At 40.1% G+C, this 20,690-nt stretch overlaps 1 protein-coding gene across 1 annotated transcript in view; it reads right to left on the bottom strand.

The window, feature by feature from the left end:
• The window catches only part of LOC119718912 (band 4.1-like protein 3), a 33,020-nt gene extending 20,326 nt beyond the window's left edge, over window positions 1-12,694 (bottom strand). Inside the window, exons 1-9 of the mRNA XM_038188348.1 lie at window positions 12,679-12,694; window positions 12,238-12,400; window positions 10,317-10,541; window positions 9,830-9,917; window positions 8,974-9,126; window positions 8,720-8,817; window positions 7,263-7,435; window positions 6,009-6,151; window positions 727-825 (exon numbers count right to left, since the gene is read on the bottom strand). Coding sequence (XP_038044276.1) covers window positions 727-825; window positions 6,009-6,151; window positions 7,263-7,435; window positions 8,720-8,817; window positions 8,974-9,126; window positions 9,830-9,917; window positions 10,317-10,541; window positions 12,238-12,400; window positions 12,679-12,694 — 1,158 coding nt within the window. The remainder of the gene's footprint in view (window positions 1-726; window positions 826-6,008; window positions 6,152-7,262; window positions 7,436-8,719; window positions 8,818-8,973; window positions 9,127-9,829; window positions 9,918-10,316; window positions 10,542-12,237; window positions 12,401-12,678) is intronic.
• Between the last annotated feature and the right edge of the window lie 7,996 nt (window positions 12,695-20,690).

Below are 20,690 nucleotides of genomic sequence, written 5' to 3'. Positions count from 1 at the left end.
TTCTTGTAGTCTGGTTCCCTGACCCTACCTCCGACAAAACAGAGCAATTTAAAGACGTCTGGGAATTGTCAGGTAAGGGAACCAGACTAGCTGGCTTGCACCTGTTCACGGATGTGTAACCGACTACAAACAAAATGTGGACAAACTAAATTTGGTAAATTGGGCGCCGTATTTAAAAGTGAGGTTTTTTTCCAACAATGGTCAACCAAAGTTACAAAAATTCCACTTTTCTTGAAAATGACAGCACACCAGTTGCCATGATTTCACAGGATGCCCGAGACTATTATTCACTTACAGTCAAATAAGGTATGCCATAATAATTTGGTAGTTTTGGTTTTTCGATGTTCGCAAATGTTGTATAAATGTATTACCTTTAAATATACCCAAAATTTGATTGTAATTTTTGAGCTGTAAGTAATGCGTTAAGTTACATCAATAACGTTGCTGGTCGTACCCCTATAGACGGAAACGTTGCAACGCCCTCCATTGTTCAGAAATATGGCCAATTAAGGAAACATGCTAACAATGGTGAACTCATCATAGAGCAACTTGTGCTCACCAAAAATAAAATTAAAAAAAATAAACTGACTACAAAACTCCACAAGAGGGCGTGTTTCGGGTGACCAATAACACGGATGTAACGACACTCAGCTGATAGGGAGAGGAGGATTGGGTTTTTAGTTTTCACGAACGAAGGGGACAGACAAAACGATTTGTGTAACCGACCGAAAAGTAGGACATCTTGATCTCCTCAAATTTCTCGGCCATCTCCGGATCGACGCCGTCGTAATCACCTTCGTCGGACGTAATGTCGTGATCCTGGGACTAAGTGAGCATAAGGGGAGTGGGAGGCAGAAGTAGGAAGCATTTGGTAAACAAAAGAAATGTCAGAAGATAAACAAGAAAAGGCTTTTTTTTGTGGCTTAAATATCAGCACTGATACCAGTAGATTGGAATTTTAGCTAAGATGGGTACTAGACCAGCCATATAAATAATGAAGCTTCTTCTTTTTTCCTTCAAAGCACAACTGTTTGAGCCTCATGACGGGGTTCTTTCTAAAGTAGGCTGGTGCCGATGATGTGATGAGAGATGATCAGAGATCTGTACTGAGGTCTCCTTGCGCACTCTGGGTACAAGACCAAGATGGCCGAGAGCCAGACAAATCCGACGATTGATGGCATCTGGAACAAAGTGTACATTGTTCGTGTAGCACTGTGGCAGAGAAAAGAAAGTTGATTTCTCCAACCGATGCAAACATGGAAGAATTAGAGATTCATTATCTGAAGTTACTGGTGAGTTTTGGAACGGGATAGAATCAGGAAAAAAAAAACATTGGAAGAAAGGTTGCACATCAGCTTCATGCAGCCAAAAAAAGATGATTACTTTTGCAACAAAAACAGTAAAAAAAAAAAAAAAAAAACGAAACTGAAAGAGGCAAGCGTTAAGCTTTGCTTTGCAGTCAACTGGTAAGGAAAAGTCTGCTTTTTCAATCAAACCCCAGTATATAAAAAAAAATATCTCAACTAAAACTGTTTCTTTTGTTTTCTGTGAAAGGACAGGTCAGAGAGAAAGTTTGCCAGTGTGAAACTTGATTTTTCATTTTACTCTTGATTTATATCATTTTTTTCGTTTGTGTTGAACTTGACACCAGGACACATTCTGTTCAGGAAAGAGTTCAGGAAATATCAACTTGTATTTTCTATTGGACGAGGGAACAATAGACTTTCATTCCGGATATTCATAAAATAAATGAATCATCACAGTGAGTTTCATTTTATACCAACTCGGAAAGTGGCCCGATATTTCCTTCAGAAATGTAGATTTTCAGGGTATCAAATCAAAAGGCGAGAGCACGGGGCGAATTCAGGGTTGAAAAGTTGGAGGATTTGAAGAGGGGCGGGAGTAGGAAAATTGGGAAGGAGTCTAATTAAGTCTCAGAAAGCAAGAGAAAGAGAAAAACAAATTTAGATGAAACTTGAAAATGGAGGCTTCTCTCAGTAACATGTAAGATAAGAATAAGGGATAATACAGTGGAACGCCGCTATAACGAACATCGCGGGATCCACATATAATGTTCGTAATAGTGATCGCTCGGTATAGCGATTTTATGCTGCCTGTGCTCCGGTACTCACTTTTCAATAAATGGCGCACTTCATAACTTCACCCTGCACGCCCAGGTAGTTACTGAAAGACTTCTTCGAACACGTGCCGACTATTGAATTATGTAATTACACAGTTTTGCGCTTACTACCTACATCGATGGGTGGCTTTCCCCTTCTATGCCATGGGGAAATAATAGCAACTTGTCGCTCATCCGTTGACGGTTTTCAACAACAATGTTCGGTTGGTTTTGTACACAAAAATCGGGAGCCAAGGACGATGTTCGGTATAGCGTATAGCGGTGTTCGGTATAGCGACATTCCACTGCAAACGTATGTCACTTCGGGTATGAACCCGAGACCGCTTAATGTAAGTTCCAGAGACCCAACTACTTAGTTTTACTTTGGTCTATAAAATAGCTTATGGACGTCTTCCAGGCACAGTGGCAGGCAGACACTGAAAACCCATTGGTGACGGTTCAAAACCCGCAATTCAATAAAGACCATTTTACTTTCCTTCAAAGTTACTAGAAAATTATTTAAAGGTAGAGTATATCATTTGTCATTTGTGCATTTTGTTTTTCGTTTGAAATAACAAAAGTGCTCAAAATCTAAAGAAGGGTGCTGAACAACTAACCTGATGAACTTTTAGCTCAGTGAATGCTGTATATTCTGAGAAAACAATATTCTAGGATGTGGATTTCAATTCAGATGTTGCCAAGTCATGTTTTGAATTGCGCCCGAAATCAGCGTCCGGGACACATTCTCATTCAGCCGATTGCAGCTATGCGATGTCACGCACTGAACCAACGAATTACAGCAACCGCGCGCGCGTAGTGTCAACACGACAGCTTCGCTGAATTCAAAACAAATTACTGACAGAAATTTTCAAAATTGCGTCTTTAGACGCATCTTTGGAAATGACCTTTTATTTTTGCTTCAAAATGACGGCGTGCCAGAAAGAATATTTTCACAGGGAGTTTAGTGCCATTTAATATCTTTAAACCAAGTATACTTTTCAACAGTAATCTTGTAAGTTACTATTTGGATAACTGCACATGATATACTCTACCTTTAAGTGGTACAAATGTAGTATCTTTAATTGAGGTACTTTGCAATGCTGTGATGTGCTAAGTGTAACTCTATGCTAAACAAGCTAAAGCTAGAAATGCAGTCAGATTCTGTGTGGCAAATCTTATAATGAAAAGCTAGAAACTGAAGGGAAAAAAACTACGAATGTTAAATTAAAAACCTGCATGCGCATCAATTTACAAAAACATCTCATTGCAAAAGCAGCAGGAGTCTTTCCAAAATCTCTGCTGTGCAAGAAATATTAGGCAACCAACCCTTCAAGGAAAAAAATCATTATTAAATTCTTAACGGCTTTTTTCATCAAACAGCAAAATGCAAGCATGACAAAGTTTAACAGCTTTGAAATACTTTTTATAAGTAAATCCAACAATTCTAATAAAATGTTGAATACTACTGTGTGCAAAAAAACAGTCTTTAGAATGAGGCATATTTCTACAAAAAAAACAACTACAAAGAAATAATAAACATTCTCTAAGAGAGACCAAAAATAGAATCTTTATTGAAAAATGTCTTTGTGAAAATTACAGATGCTTTTAAATCAAAAGTTAAAGGGAATATACAACATTTGCAAATATTGTTACACTGACTTGTTTGAAGTTTTGGGTTCGTAGCGGCTGGAAAAACCAAGAAAAACAATCATGTTCTTGTAGTCTGGTTCCCTGACCACACTTAACATGAAACGGAGCAATTTATAGACGTCTGGGAATTATAAGGTCGGGGAACCAGTCTAGCTGGCTTGTACCCATCTGTAGGTGTGTAATCGATTGCAAACAAAATGCGGACCAACTAAATATGATAAATTGGGAGCACTATTCATGCTATTTGAAAAAAAAACACGTTTGATACAAAAATACCACTTTTCTTGAAAATGTCAGCACACCAGGTGCCACGATTTTACAGAATGCTTTAGACTGTCATTCACTAACAGGCTAGTAAGGTATTTCATAATAATTTGGTAGTTTTAGTTTTTTGATGTTTGCAAATGTTGTATATTCCCTTTAAATTGAATTCCTAAAAGATTTAAACAAATATCTACATGAAAAAAAAGGTATCACAATTGAAGCTCTTCTTGCGAGCTTTTCTCAACCAAGCAATGCATTCTGGTTAATATGCTAATTATCAGGTTATGCATATTCACGCAGCATTCAGAAAGCACTGTGACCTTTTGACCTACCCCGTCCTGTTTGGGAACATCTTTCAATCCTTCATTGTCTTTGTTTGCATCTTTTTCCTCGGTTGCATCCTTGTCTTTTTCTTCGTCGTCCGAGTCGACATAATGCAACTTTTTGACCGAATCACAAAGAAAATCACGGCCGTGAGGGAGCAAGGACAGACATTCTGCGACCCAATCCCGACAAAATGAACCGAAAATTGGCAGAGCCACTTTCAAGCAACGTGCCCTTTTCACAAGTCTTGCACAATAGAAATGGTAAACATTTTCCCCCACAAACATTGTCATGGGGCACATGTATTAAAATCCCTCCCTCTCTGGTTGGCAAATTCAACATAGCCATCCCTGCAGTAAAAATCAACCGAGTGACCTTTTAACACTTAAATGCTCCCTACATAAAGCAGGATTGACTGGCTGTGACTGTTTATGCACCTAGATACAGCTATGCTTTGAGTGTAGTAGATTGATAAGACAGCTGTACCTACATGTACCATATATTTGCTTTTGTCTGTTGATGGAATTTGACTAGTCACAGTGCCTACTTTTCAGTCCCTGCCTGATTCCGTGGGTTTTCCCCAGAATATTCTTCTGGGCTTTTCCTCCCACCTCTAAAACTGTAACTTCTTCTCATTGTCTTCTCTCCACAGGTTTCTTCAGGCTTGCGAGCTACAGTGCCTAGGGCGCTTTGAGGAATCCTTGGTTTCATTACCAGAAATGATTAATAATAATTCATAATAATAATACTTGAAATATGATCTGACTGTTGGTGACTAGCATATGTGTATAAGCTATGGGAGGGAAGTGGATTGAATTTCCTGTTGTCTGTGACTGAACATACAGTAAATTTATGAGGGTTATTAAAATGTTAAACTGAATGAACAAACTGAAGAGCAGAATACATGTATGCTTTTTCTCTAGAAAAAAAATTTAAAGGAAGGTTATTTCATGGTATCCGGTCACGTTCGATTCCCTGTCCAAAACTGCTGTCGCAAGAAAAAACTATCCAACTAATACAAGATTAACGATGATGTTAAAATCAGTTGAGGCATTTTTCGTTGAGAAAACCCAAAGAAAACATGAAACTGTATTACATGTAAATCAATTCGTTTATATAGGTACGTGCCTTAGTCACTTGATGACATCGGCTGCAGGAAAAGTTGGGAGAATTTAGTCTCTGGGACTTTGTTAGATCTCTCCATCGTTAGAAAAAAAAAGATTGATTGTTAAAGGGGGTTAACTGAAGAAGGTTTGGTGGGGAGAATTTGGAGAGGATCACACTGCTATCTGGTTGGAAAGGAGTCCGGTTTCTAAGATGCTGAACAAGAAATGGTTTGATCAAGAGGAATTGGAGTTAATTCTTACAACTACAAGCTGACCACCCCGACTGACTGAAACTGTACCTGACATGTATGGAAACTTCAAAATTAACATTTTCTTGTACGAAACTGATGCCATGTGAAACTCAACCGGGCAAATTGTTATCGTAAGAAAAAAATGTAAAAAGCGCAAGTGTTTGGGAAAATTAATGTAAACTTGGAACAAACTCTGTTTGAAATTGAGCATAATGATCCTGTTTATACAGAAAAAAAAATAATTGTGCTTAGCATTTTTTCCAAAATCTAATCCTTGAAATGTTTTTATCTTACCTTCTGTTCGTCTTCGTTGTTGTCGGCGAACTCCAGGTTCTGCTCAAACTGACTGCGAGGGCGCTCCGATTCCTCATGTCTAGCTTTGGAGGCTAGGATGACTTCGTCCGGACGCTCCTCCCTGTCGATAGGCCCGCCATAACCTGATTGGGAAAAAAAAGAGAGACAGTTATCAGTGATTCAAGATCATATGTGACCTGTTCTGTCAAAAGCAGACGCTTCTGGGCAGAGGTTGAAATTGAGATAGGGCCAAAAAAAACGCTGTGGGGGTGATTTTTTTGATTTTCAAATTTTTGCATAGTTGTAATCCTGAACATGTCTAAAATATACTATAAAAGTTTGAAACCCTAATTTGAACTCTAAATAGAGTATTTTTGATGATTTGTTAAGGTAAATCAGTTAAAGAAATTAATGTTTTATGACTTTCGTGGCCATGTTCTCCGTTTTCTACTTTTCGACACGATGAACTTCAAAATAGCATAACTCTGTCCAGGAATGACCAGTTTCAAAAATTAAACCACCTATTAAAAGGAAAAAGAACATTTTTTAACAATATGCAAAAATCTCATTTTTGACCTTATGCCCAGAAAAGTCTGATTTTGACAGAACAGGTCACATATGCAGTAGTTCACAGTTGGTATGTCTGTTTTCTGCTGCCAAAAAAAAAAAAGTGGTTTACGGATGTCCTCCGCGATTAGGTAAGGACAAACGCTTTATACTGAACAGAAAATGCACTGAATACACTCTGTGCTTTATTTTTTTGATCTTCCAAAATATTGTGCAAAGAGTGGGGAGTTTCAAATTTATCTATGTGTAACTTTTTTGTGCCATCTCTCACAAGAAAGCTCATAAGTTACGAACTGCTTAAAAACTAGCAATTCAATTTGAATGGTTATTTGTCAGGATGCCATACCCAAAACTGCAGGCCTTCTCACACGATCGTCTTGCCTAACGGCGTTGTAATCGACACGGGTCCGCCATGAGAAGAACTGGGTCTAATTGAACATGGGTATGCAAGGCACGCCCGTTCACACTCACAACGAGTTGTAACCTGGGTCGGGCATGGATTTTGGATTTTCTAACCCCCAGGTTCCCCAAATTTTGGGATTCGACATAGGTCCAACGTAAAGATTTTTGACAGTGTGAAAGTGCTTTATATGAATTCAGTCTGAGGAAGTTGACAAGGGGTAGGCAGGGTGGGGGAGTGGTAGTTTGGAGGGGGGGGGGTGGAGAGAACTCTTTTCGAATATTAACCTCCATCCATGCTCCTAGACAGTCGGCCGCTCAGCGCACGGTTGAACCGTGGGTTGTCCCGGTCGATGGTGGAGCTAGCCTGACGAGTCTGGAACTGCGTACGGCCACTGTAGCGGAATTTGGAGCCTAGACGGAAGAGTGCTCTCTTGGGTGGCGGCTCGGGCGAGACCAGTCTGCGGGACACCAGTGACGGGAAAGGAAACCATAAGACCGTGGGTAATAGACCGATCCGGTAAGCCTTACCCTAAGATGCTCTGACCAATCACAGCCATGATTCGTGTCCGGCATGCGAGCACAAACGTTCGACATGCATGCACTTGCTTATAGACGTGCGCGTCTGAAACATGCAGTAAGGCATCGGGAAGGGGCGAGTGCGCAGTGGGCGGGGCGTCACGCATCAGTCAATTGCAAGTAAGAGACCGATTCAGTAGGTCCATCTAATATGCAGTTGGCAACAACACAGTGCGACACTCCAATGGCACACTGCATGTTCCAGCCGCGCGCGCCCTACAAAACGTGCGCACAGATCAGGCTTTTGCGCATGCATGTGGGACATTAAGCACGGGTGTGATTGGTCAAAACACATTGGAAAGGGCTTAATGCATCGGTCAATAGGTACGAGGCCAACGAGTTGTAAAATTGTGCATACGGCCTTACAGAAAGTAAAATTACAATCAGACATGGATATTTACTGACTGTTAACCATATTGGCCTGAACAAATCTTGTACTGAAAAAGTATTCTAGGTGACGGAACATCAAATTAATTTTTTTCACACATTTTTTTAGTATTTCAACATGGGGGCTTGCATCAATTAACCCTTACTCCCTACTGAGTGTTACTTAGAACTGTACCAAGTTTTCCAAAGTCCATTACTGACCCTGCCTCACATCATGCTTCAGGACCAAATCCACTGAAATCCACCAAAAGACCACCACTGCTACAGGTGGATTTTGATGGACTTGGTACAGATGGCTTGTCTGCCAAAATCCCCTCCAACGGGGGGGGATGGATTTTGATGGAGTTGGGAAGGTTAGAGTTGGTTCAAAGGGCCCAATTTCAATGAGCTGTAAGCAGAAAACACTGCTAAGCGAATTTATCAGCTAAGAAACAATTAGCAGAGAACTGGTTCCCAGCAATAGACACGGCATGATGTTTTGGTTGGTAACCAGATTCTTTTAAGTAAACATTTTCTGTGCTAAGCAATTTTATGTGCACCTGGAGTTTATTGTATTACACTGTGTTTATTCACTGAAAAATCAATAAAACTACAGAGTGCTTGGGCGGTTTCGGGCGGTAAAGTGAGTAAAAGGCAGGACGGTTTTGGGCGTTACAGTGACTAAAGGGTGAACTGCTCTAAGGAATCGACTTCAAAGATGGAAGGACACCAACTTTTGTATTTAAAGGAGACAACCAGATCGTTTCTTGAATAAACATTTGGATGAATCCGAGGCGTACCTGAAGAAGGTGTGGTGCTCCACGCAGACCTTCCAAAGGCGTTTGGCTGCTCGATGATTGGCCAGCTTGAAGCCAATAGTACTCTCAAAATGCTCAAACTGTGAAAAAAAAACATCAAAAAAAATATAATTACGGATTATTTTTGATATACTTTTTCAATAGGAATTTTGCCCAAATTCCCTGATTTTTCCCCAACTGGAAAATGGAAACAAACTTATTTTCACAGTTTCCCCTCATTTCTAGAGTGTTCCTACCTCTCCTGGTCTGATCTTGATGTAGAAGTTGTTCCTCTTGTAGGAGATTTTCAGGATCTTGGGCCAAGCGAAGCGGTTTATTCTCAGGCGATCGCGGTAGATGAGAAGCCCGTTAGCGCACACTCCAAGCATGATGTCAACGCCTTCCGAATCCTGATCAAAACAATTAGATCAATTCTCATTAATACAGGTTAAAACAGCTTGCTGACTGGATTGATCTGAAATATACAAATCAAACAAAATTAGATGACCTTACGCTTTGATCCTAGCAGAATCTTTGTCAAAGGCAACACAAAAATAACAAATTCTAGCACAATCAAAATGTTAGGCTGACTAATTTTGTTTAAAAAGGACAAACTTAACCCTAACCATCCCCAACTCCATCAAAATGTATACCCCATTTGGGTGGATTTTGGGGGACTTGGTCCAGGAAGCCTGGCGTGGCTAAACTTTGATGGAGCATGATGGACCTGGGCCTAATGGCCTAGGGGTATCCGTTTGATTTTGCCTAGCTTCCTGTACTGCTATTGTGATAAAAGCCATGTGTAGCAAGTCCATGAATGTCAACCAGTGCATCAGAGGTGGACTCCATTATGTCATGTACAGTTTTGTATTGGAAGCACAGTGATTGATGGATTTTGATGGACTTGGTCCAGTTCCTGTTCCTGTTAAAAAGAATATATATATAAAACCAGTTTAGGGGCCCAGTCGCCAATAATGGCCCGAGCCGTAACGTCCATTATTGGCGGCCGGGCTTATGACAGGATTTAAACATCGTCATAACACGTCACAACATTTCATACCCACTCCATAACACTATTGTCCCCTTATCCAGAAAGGAGCAAGGTTAACATACCCTAGCATGGTGGAGGTCCACTCCGTACATCGCAAGTTTCTTTGCATTTTCCAGAAAGTGCAAGTCGGCCTCGGACGGTGTCTGTCCCCTGAAAACAAGGGAAGAAAATGGTTTATCATAGTGAGGTTCGCCTGCACTATAATGAATGCATGACATCAATCAACAAGCTTAAAAAAACAAATTAACTATTCGAAAGGCTTTTTTACACCATCGTTTCAACTACCCATTTGAAACCAACACAGGTCCAGCATGAGTTGAACACAAGTTTGTACTTAGTTCGGCCGTAGATTTTGGATTTTCTGACCTGGGTAGAGCCTCTCAACCCCGGTCCGGACCAAGTTTGGATTTTACTCATCTAGAGCACCGGACCCCTGTAGAAGTTGTGTTGGATTCTTTCTACCGCGAAAGGGGTTTGAAAAACTTGGGTTTCGGCCCGGATCCAAAACCGAGATTTTTGGACGTTGTGAAAGGGTAGTGAGGGTCTCACTTGTGAGTCTTGTGCAGCTCCATGACTTTCTCTTCCAGCTCTTGGGCCTGGTTGGGAGCAAAGCGGAACTCCTTCAGGTAGTTGACGTCAATGCCGTGTTTCTCCGGGTCGTAGTCACCGAGCTCTCCCTGCACCACGTAGGAACCCAGGAGGGCGTGCGTGACCAAGGAACAGGGCAGCTTACCCTTCAGGATGTCATCGCGCAGTTGCAGGCACAAGAAATATCTGGACGGAAGGGGAAAAAAGGGGGAAGGATCGTCATTATCAGTCTTCCCTGGATCCTTCAATATCCATCCGGAGGTTTTTGGAGGACTTTGTAGGATTTTGTAGGACTGAGGATGGTACATGTATAACCAAGCCGCTGATAGTTTGCGCCAGTGATTTCCTGAACAGAGAAGGATATTTTTTTAGCATTCTAAAAGGATGGATGCATAATTTCCTAGGAGTTTGGTTAATAATCAATTTGATTCCCTACTGCCTCAACAATATATTTCAAAGCCCATTTTTGTACTTCAAGAAGCGTGAAAAAGTAAATTGAAATTTCAAAGAAACCGGGCAGTTTGAGACAATATCTCTACTTCAAGAATTGTGTTAAAGTTGCTCTACTCCTGCAATTTTTTTTCTTCCTAATGAATATTCTTTTTGTATGTTTTACTTAAATGCAAAAAGAAAAAAATACTCTTTTTTTCTTCTTCGGATGTTTTGAAATCTCTGAATATACGCTTCTATTTTGGGTTGCTTTTGCATCCATAATGCACCAAGAGATAGGTACGTAAAGTCAATATTTCATAAATACCGGTAAACATGGGAATTTTTGTTTGTTTGATGTCTCATTTAACCCTAACCGCCCTGAATCCTCCAAAATCCTTTTTGCAAATTGGAGGAATTTGCAGGATTGAGGTTACATGGCAAAAGTGCGTTGCTGATTTCGGAATACGCACTGTGTCAAGGTCTTGGGCCGGACCTTGTGTTGTTTATGCTCAGCCGTGCATAAATTTAGTCCTTGATTATACTTGACATCCTCCGCACTGCTCCAGAATGTCACTGCCTCTGCCTCAGCCTATTGACAGACATAGCCGGAGGATTTTGCAGGATTCAGGCAGTGGTCATCCTCCATGGACCATATTCAAGAAATAACGGAGGAATTTGCAGGATTGAGGCTATATGCTATTTTTCCATGAGGCCAATTGGAGGATTTTGCAGGATTGAGGCTACATCCTAGCAAAAAGGCCTAGGGAGTTAGGGTTAAAATGAATGACTTTTTGTATCGCTAGAAAACAAAAATAATTTACAAACAACATCTATTTTTCAAGGTGAAACTCAAAAAAAAAACGAAGAGAGTAACTTTAAAATAAATTGAAATTTAAAAGAAGCCATGCAGCTCGGTAAAGGTCGGGACGACAACATCTGACATCATTCAAAATTACGTCATGTCAGCCTCTCCAAACTGTCTACTCAATTTCAGTTACCTACAAGTCATGCCAGCAATTAGACCTACGGTAGAAAATCTGTGCCCCGATTTATCAACCGAAGGACAATTTAACTCCAAAGTACAAGTGCGATCCGTGTGGAATGACTACATGAGGACAATCCTGGTGTGGGAAATACGATCAATCTTCTTGGAGTGCACTTTAGACCGGGGATTGATTTCACAGAAAATGCTGCTAAGCAAATTTTTGCGCTTAGTGAAAATTGGCCGAGTACCAGTCGACGGCAATATACATGACGTGAGAATTTGGCCGGTAACCAGTTTCTGCTAAGCAAATCTCTTTTGCGCTTAGCGGCACCATGAAATTGGTTCCATATGCGAGGAATCGTACACTGTGTTTAGTATGCAGACACACTGGTTAATGTTCAACTATTTTTTTGAAATTGAATCGTGGGTACGTTGGCAGGATGACAAAATAATGCACGTTTTTACCTGGTCACGTCTTCTTTGAGCTGGGCGGGGTCGGGAGGGTAGAACTTGACATTGAAGTAAAACATCCATGGACCATCTGTGGAAAGTAACAAGGTAAAAAGGAAAAAATGCTTGGTTAGGTTATTTCTAATGGTAGTTGAAACTGGTGATGTTGAATATATATCTTACGGCAGCTAATTTCATCTCATTTTGCAGAGGTTTGTTGAAGAATTTGTCAATAGATTTAGTTACCTTTCACTGAGAGCTCTACATCTTTTTTTCTTCTTCATAGCACTTTTTTTAAGATACAATTTTAACAGTAACTGAATTCTAAGTAATTTTCGAGTTGACTTTAAAAGTTGATCTAAGAAATTGACTGGAGCAGGGTTTAAACCTGCGACCTGAAACATTCCAAACACCACCTCAGCTCCATGGGAACACATGCTGGGAAGTACATAATACATCTTGATGCTGCCATTTCAGCGCAAAGCAGCTAAAATCAAGCTCGACTACCGGTACCTCTATTACATACATGTACATGTATGTACACCTCACAAAAAGTATATAGATTGATACATGTACATGAATTCCTTTATACCAGTTGTTCTAATAAGCTCTTTGTCAACTCCCTTTTATTACATTGTACATCTATTTGGACATGAACATGTATCCAATATTGCAACAGATCTGTCTTCCATTTCACAAGCACATTTACCATACGCTGCTGCATGCATTCATGAATGTACATGGTTTACGGTCCAGTAATCATGAATAAGGATCTAGCAATCCTTTGATGGAAATCCCCAGGTACAGCACTCTGGTGATTCAAATGCTCAGCGTGACTGACAAAGAGGATTAAATAAGCTGGCGACATGACCTTGGTCCCTCAATTTCAATTCATGATAGGACTTCAATTTATGTATGTGCTGACAGAAATTCAACATACATGTACACATGTACATTTACATCGCTCACCGTACACATCACGTACCGTTCACATTATGGGGACTGCATAAACATGAACATACAAGCGCGTTCACACCGTCGATCGATCGTGGACGCCCTATTGTCCCTCTTTTGTTTGGACGCCAACTTTTTAGGAAGACTCCCATAGGTTTTGTACACGACCCCAATCGAGGACGTGTGCTATGTTTGAATAGATGAATACGCCCATGTACAGTACATACATGTACATGTACCGGTACATGTACCTGTACTTGTACATGAACATGCACGTGTAGGCATGAAATGATGAAGTAAGGTTGCATATCTTGTATGTAAATGGCAATCTACGTTCATGTGTAAATATACATGTACATGTGTACATGTACATGTACATTACCATTAACTGAATGCGCCTTGTGCATGTACACTGACCTTCAAAAACTATGCACAATATGGACTACATTGTACGTAAGCACATGTAGAAAGTACATGTATGTTGTTTGAACTAAATGTATATAAATGCATATGTTTACATGTACCGGTACATGTATTTTAATGATACTACATGTACATGTACATGTAGGCTACATGTACATGTACATGTACATGTACATGTACATGTGATCCCTCCACATGCCCATTCACTCATGAGTTGGAAACGCCTGCATTGCATTTTATACTAGTGCCGATCCATCCATCCTTTTATAATTAATGAACTTTCGTCGCCGGTAGTCGGCAATAAATGCAGGCGCGATATTAAACTCTGCTTGAATGAGATCATCTTGGGGGCTTGTCTGTGCATATTACATCATCCGCTACCGGATTTTCACACGGCTTCTGAGCAGAAAATGCTTGGCCTTTTTTGGGGTTTAGCAGGAACTGGCTAAAAACACGTTGCAAGCAACATCATACATGCATTCAGTGCTATTTTGAACGGTAACCCTTTTTTTGTTTGCTAAGGCCGAAACAAATTGTGTGGTTACAGTAGCAGTCTAAAACTTATCCAGGTACCGGTAGGTAGGTAAAAAAGATAGTTCTATTATGTAATTTTTTACATGTATGTTTGTGTGCCAGTCTTTTATGCCGGTACTTTTTACCTTGTTTACCTCAAGATACCTTTAACAGTAATTAACTGGTTTAACTGTTAAAACCAGTTCATGCCAGAGTACGTGGTAATGTATATTCACAGGGGCGTGTGACAGGTTAAATTCTCAAGCCCCCCCCCCCCCCGAGTCTCTGGTGGGGGACGTGTATACACGTCAGTGCTTCCCAATGGTTTTGTACACACCCTGTTTTTAACTTCAACTTGGCTGTTGTACACAGCCAGTCGTCATAGCAAATATCGCTCCGCGGCTCCGTGGCAGGGCCTCGCTCACAGTGTTGCAAAAGATGAAGTTACGGTGAAAAGTATCTTACAAATCTAGTACAAATGACTCTCAAGGGTCAGTATACGGAGATGCCACCAGTATATCAATAAAAAGCCTGAAACACTACTAAAAAACCTGAAACTACCCTTACCCCCTTTCAAGAATGTGTTTTCTGGATGCTTCAGACCAAATCCAGCACTTTTAATTTGTCACATTTAAAAAAAACAACCTGAATTCAGGTTAAAACCTGAAAAGTGGCATCTCTGAGTATATGTTGTGTTTGACTTAATACTTTTAATTTTTGGCTGATACATGTATCTTGTCTTTTTCAAAAATCGTATTTTTTTTGCCAAAACTAATCCCGGCGGCAAGTGGTCAAAATGTACTTTATTTTAAATTGTTGGCCAGACGTGCCGATAAAAAGTTTGAAATGGAGCTCGGCAATTTGGCCAGGAAAAAAAATCTAGGTAGGCACCACAAACACAATTTTAAATTTTTGGGGGGCTATGCAACTATTTTCTGTGCTAACCAGATATTTTCTGCGCTTAGCCAAGTCCTGTGCTGTCTCAGTTCTGGTAAGTGTTATTGAAAGTCTATCCAAGTATCGATGTGGTAATGTTATACTCTGCTTGTTAGGTCTGTCATGTTCACGATCATCCCCGCAGGTTTGAAATTATCATTGGCCTACATTGTGCACTGCCCGAATGCGTGCACTGACAAAAAGCATGTGGGACGAAATTGAAATACAACCCGACAGAAAATTATGCCAGTATTGCGAGACGGAGACCCACCCAGAATATAGAACAGACCCAGTGAGGTGTGAATCCACGGGTGTACATGTACATGTACAATATGTACAAGAACATGTACATGTACATACACACAAGATATGCACATGTACATGTACATGATGTGGGTACTACACACACAAGATATGCACATGTACATGTACATCACACACAAGATATGCACATGTACATCACACACAAGATACCATATGCACACGATGTACATGTACATGTACATGTACATACATGTACATATACACAGACAAGATACGCACATGTACATGTACGTCACACACAAGATATGCACATGTACAAGATGTACATGTACATGTACTACATTTGTGTAACTTTAAACTGCATGTCTGTACAGTTATAGGTGGAGTGCTATTTTAGTTTCCTGTACTGGACTTGAGATTAAACACGTCTCGGACTTGACTTAAGAGCTTGGAACGATTTCAGGACGCACACTGGCGTCAACCGACCGGCGACTGAATTTTCCATAACCCTTCTCTTGTTTACAATGTACGGTATGCGAGTGTTCAAATACGTGTGCATCAAAGTCGATGTATCATGAATGTATTCATAAAATACATTTCTTAAGAAAAACCGAAACCGAAAGTTGCATGATCCAATAATTATTTGGGTCATTCCATACATTTCAGGTCCAAAGTGGAACCTTTTTTGGTGTCCCTGTTTCACCTGACCTGTGTTTAATAGCTCCATGATGCATCAAAGTCGATGCATCATAAAATATAATTCATAAAATACCTTTTTAAGAAACCGAAAGTTGCATGTTCCAATAATTAAAGTGTATTTGGGTCATTCCATACATTTCGGGTCACTTTTGTGTGTGTCCCTGTTACATCTGACCTGTGTAACTTGCCATGCGAGTATCATTAAAATCAACTTCAAAATAGTTTTTTTGTGTATTTGTATGGCAGGTACTGTACATCATCGCTCTTGGAGATAGAAGGTGTTAAAGAATGCGTGAACTTACAAATTCAGGGACACCAAAAATATTGGACTCCAATCTTTATAGAATGACCCATTATAATATGCAACATGATTCATTGTGGATTTGGTTTCACTTTAAAAATTACTGAGCACAGATTTATAGATGGTCTCGTAATAGGTCATGGGTGTTTCCAGATGGTCCCTTAAAAGCTCATGGGATACTTCCATGAGAACATTAACAAATTATTGCACTTACATATCATGTACATGTACATATGTACATGTGTGTTTCTTATGAACTAAGCACAACATCTATTTACTGTGAATTTGGTTACACTTCAAATATCACTGCGCAAAGAATTTTAGATGGTCCCTCAAAAGCTCATGAGATACTTTCATAGGAAATCTCACAAAACAATTGTACTTTTATTAATGTTTCCTATATTTACTGGTATATATCTATGAACTAAACACAACATCTAGGCCCTATTCATTGTGAATTTGGTAACACCTCAAATAGCACTGAGCATAGAATTTCAGATGGTCCCTCAAAAGCTCATGGGATACTTCCATGGGAATTAATATAAAAAAACACACTTGTACTTTAATTAATGTTTCCTATATTACTATGAACTATTAAACACAACATCTATTCACTGTGAATTTGGTTACACCTCAAATATCACCGAGCATAGAATTTCAGCTGGTCCCTCAAAAGCTCATGGGACACTTCCATGGGAACTCTTGAAAACTTGGCTCTTTTATTTGTGGAACTGGTGACCTCTGCCGTAATTGTTTGATAGGCAAGGAGTGGGTAGGGTACCGGGTGTATGCCGAAGGGTCTCAGGGTTCAGTAAGACCTGCTATGAGGGTCGCACAAACCGCAGAATTAGGGGGAAAAACAGCTTGTTACGGCAAAAAAGAAAGGGATAAACGTCATGAAAGATATATTTGATGCTGGTGTCTGTGAGTTGCTTCAAAGGGAGAAGTGAACTTACTATTTGCAAAAAGGGAAAGATTTATGAGAAATGTGATCATAATTTTGTTTTGAAGAGAAAAAAAAAACAATTTGTAAACTTTGGCCACAAAAAAAACCTGAAGTTTATTTATAAACTGAGCTATATTTCATTCTGACGTTCATGGGTTGCTTTAAAAAAAAAAAGCAATTGATTTATTATTTGCACAAAACGGAAGAGATGAACAGTACTGAAAAATAGGGAACATTTAGTGCAATTTTTTTCTAAAGAGAAAATTTTCACACTCTTTCCCTGGATCTCTCAAGGACTGAATCGATCCTTTATTAATGTGTAGTCAAAAATGTCGGCCAGGGTGTTATGTTAAAAATGTTAATGCTTCAAGCAACTACACCTATATTTGTAACAGCTGTTAAGTCTTATACATGTACAGTGTATGCATAAGTACATGTACATACAGGAAATTCTCTACACGTCTCAGTGTGTAATAATTGTTAACTATTTACTGTAGTTTGTTGGATTTGGTGTTGTTATACTCAACTATTTACCATGGAATAGTAATTGGCGATGCTGTATTTTATTTTACAACTCAGAAGTCGTGTGTGCATACCGGTACATGTACGTGTAACTAGGAAATATCCTACACGTTTCAGCGGGTAATATACAGTAACTACATGTATTCACTGCATTTTGTTGGATTTGATGTTGTTATATTCAACTATTTACCATGGAATAGTAATTGGTGATGTGGTATATTTTGAGAGGGGATTTAATAAATACCAGGTGTGGATACAGCTGTTTGAATTCAAGGCATTTTTAGAGTGGATTCTTCATCTTTATTAAATTCCTCGCTGTCACATCTCCGAATATTAACATGGGAACCACTGATGTTCCCCGGTTCCCAGGCCAGGCCACGGCTTTCACCTCTCCACTGTCCGTCTCAGGGGTATTTTAGCCTGGTCACCCCTTCCTGACAATGCCAACCATGTGTGAAATCCCTGCCCCAGGCTAGCTTGAGATCGAGGGATAAATAACAAGGGTGGGCTAGGGAGTGTGCAGCGAGGGATAAGCTGAGGTCACCGGGGACAGGCACAGTCTGTTGATGGTGAAGTACCAGTGGGGGCCACCTAGGGTGCTAATGGTTTGACCTTAGAACCAGGTCATGACCCATATTGTCAAACATTTGGGGGTCTGTTTTGGTAATGAGGTGTTTCAGGATGATTTCCATTGCCCAATTGAGGAACTTGAAGGGACTTAGGGATCATCTCAACTCTCGATGCAAACACAGACGCAACGATAACTGGCTATAGTGTAATTCGCCGAACAAAATTAGAAGCCATTTTTGCCGTGCAGCCACACCCATGCGCATGCCGCGCGTGTTCTTAAAGACGAGGTGCCCGCGCATTTCGGTAGCCCTATTGGTCAAAAGAGCCCAGAGTGCGTGCGTACTGTACCAGAGCACAACTCGCACGAGCCTAGTGCCACCATAGAAAAACGGCTATCGCCGAATTTGTCTATAAGCAACAAGTGCAGGTACAGTACCATCCATTTGTCTGAAGGAGTACACACTGAGAAGAATCTGTTGCAAAAAGGAATTGTCTGTTTGAAAATTTGTGTCAACTGCGGAAATATTAGCTGCTCTCCATTTTTTGTCGGCACAATTTGCGAACAGTAAACTTGTGTAGTCTTTGATTCTAAGAACATGCCATTGCTCAAAATTGATTGTTTTGAGGTCGTTTTTGTCCAGAAAGATTTAAGTCTCGTTTCACACTCGGCAGAATTTTGAGGGGGGAAAAAGCCACGTATTTTGAGTGGTCATAGTATCACGTACATTAAATCCTTCTTTACAGGAAGTACCCTGTATGTACACAACTGGTTTTCATTCAAATAGATCCACTGGCTGTGCTTGATGCACACAAAAACATGCTTGCACAGAAAGTATTGTAATGCCCTATTGAGGAAAGGGATTACTAAAGTCTATCCCCGACTTACAAGCACAACAGAAAGCTGTAAGGGTCTGTAAACGTGGTCTGCTTTATTGGATTCAGACTGTTAAGAAGGAATAAGTGTGGGTGTCCTCGGTGCTTGTCAGACAATAATGTCTGTCTTGGCTCTCAAGGTAAAGACAGGATATTTGTGACAACTGGCGTGGGTTGATGGTTGGGGTGTATCCTGCTGGGTTTTGGTCCGACCCAGTGGGAAACAGAAACCCCGAAAATTGATCTTGTTGCCTTTTTTTTTTACGCAATAACAAGTTTGGCTGTCAACATCAGCCGATACCCAGTACTTTTTCCCCTTCCCCTTAATATTTATCGTAAGGCCTCCACCCAAAAAAGGCTCCGGTTTCTGGTCTGTGTGCGCGTCGCCGTAGCCATGCGCTTCAGCAAATTTAAAAAAAATGTTCAATGAAAGATGATGTCTCAAAACCGCCAAACTCACTGGTTTGACTGGAATCTCGCTGCTGCACAATTTTAACGTGTTTTTAGATGGGGTTATGATCGAGTATAAGCTTTATGTGGCCTCTCTGGGCTCCCATACGTTTTGCCCTAAATTTAGTTGGGCACCATTTGCAGTCATCAACCGACATTTGAAGAAAAAACAAGTAAAAAAAAAAAATTTACCGAGTCACCACACCACTTTTGGGGCAAGCTCCACACCAGAAACCGAAGACTTTTTTGAGGGGGGCCTAAACAGAAGTTGTGCAACTTCATTTCTATAAAGTAATGCTCCTTTCTAGTAATTTCACAATAAATACGTGTGTGGCTTTCACTTTTCATAGGCACTTTTCTCAGCTGAACCACTTTGAAAACAAGTCGCCAGTTTTGAATCCTATCTCTACATCAGAAAGGAAAGCAGTGCAAATCCACACATACGGCTGGAGAGCCGATTTTGAAACCCTTTGGCGGTATCCACCTGTTTATTCAGGCAGGCGATCAATCATGGATTCCCTTAAAGGTACATACATGTATCGGTAGGATCATTTGCTTTTGGTGAATTTTGTTAAATATGAAATTTCAAAATAAGTCATTCTTACTTGGCATAATATTAAAGAACAAAGACTGGGCTTTCCAATAGTGTTTGTTTGATCTTATTTGCTTTTGTCAATTCAGAGATATAATCAATTTAGTGCGATACACCAAAATCGATTTTGTGCCACTTTTATGCATGGGCAGAGTTGTTTCGAGTACTGTGCCATGCTGTCTTGAAGCTCACAAAAGATTGCAACTTGGCAAAAGAAACAAACTCGATTTTTGTGTTCCGCAGTAAACTGGAGTTATCTCTGGATAGACAAAAGCAAATGAGATGAAACAAAAAGTATTGGAAAGCCTGGTCTTTTTTCTTTAATGTGATTCTCAAAACGACTTACTTATGTTGAGATTTAATATTGAAAAAAAAAATCGTTTTCAATTGTACCATTTTTTTTTTAGATGGGCTGTATGTTTCTT

Source organism: Patiria miniata, unplaced genomic scaffold (assembly GCF_015706575.1).
Source record: "Patiria miniata isolate m_02_andy unplaced genomic scaffold, ASM1570657v1 HiC_scaffold_13, whole genome shotgun sequence".
NCBI classification, from domain to species: Eukaryota; Metazoa; Echinodermata; class Asteroidea; order Valvatida; family Asterinidae; genus Patiria; species Patiria miniata.
This window is presented reverse-complemented; position numbering and strand designations above follow the sequence as displayed.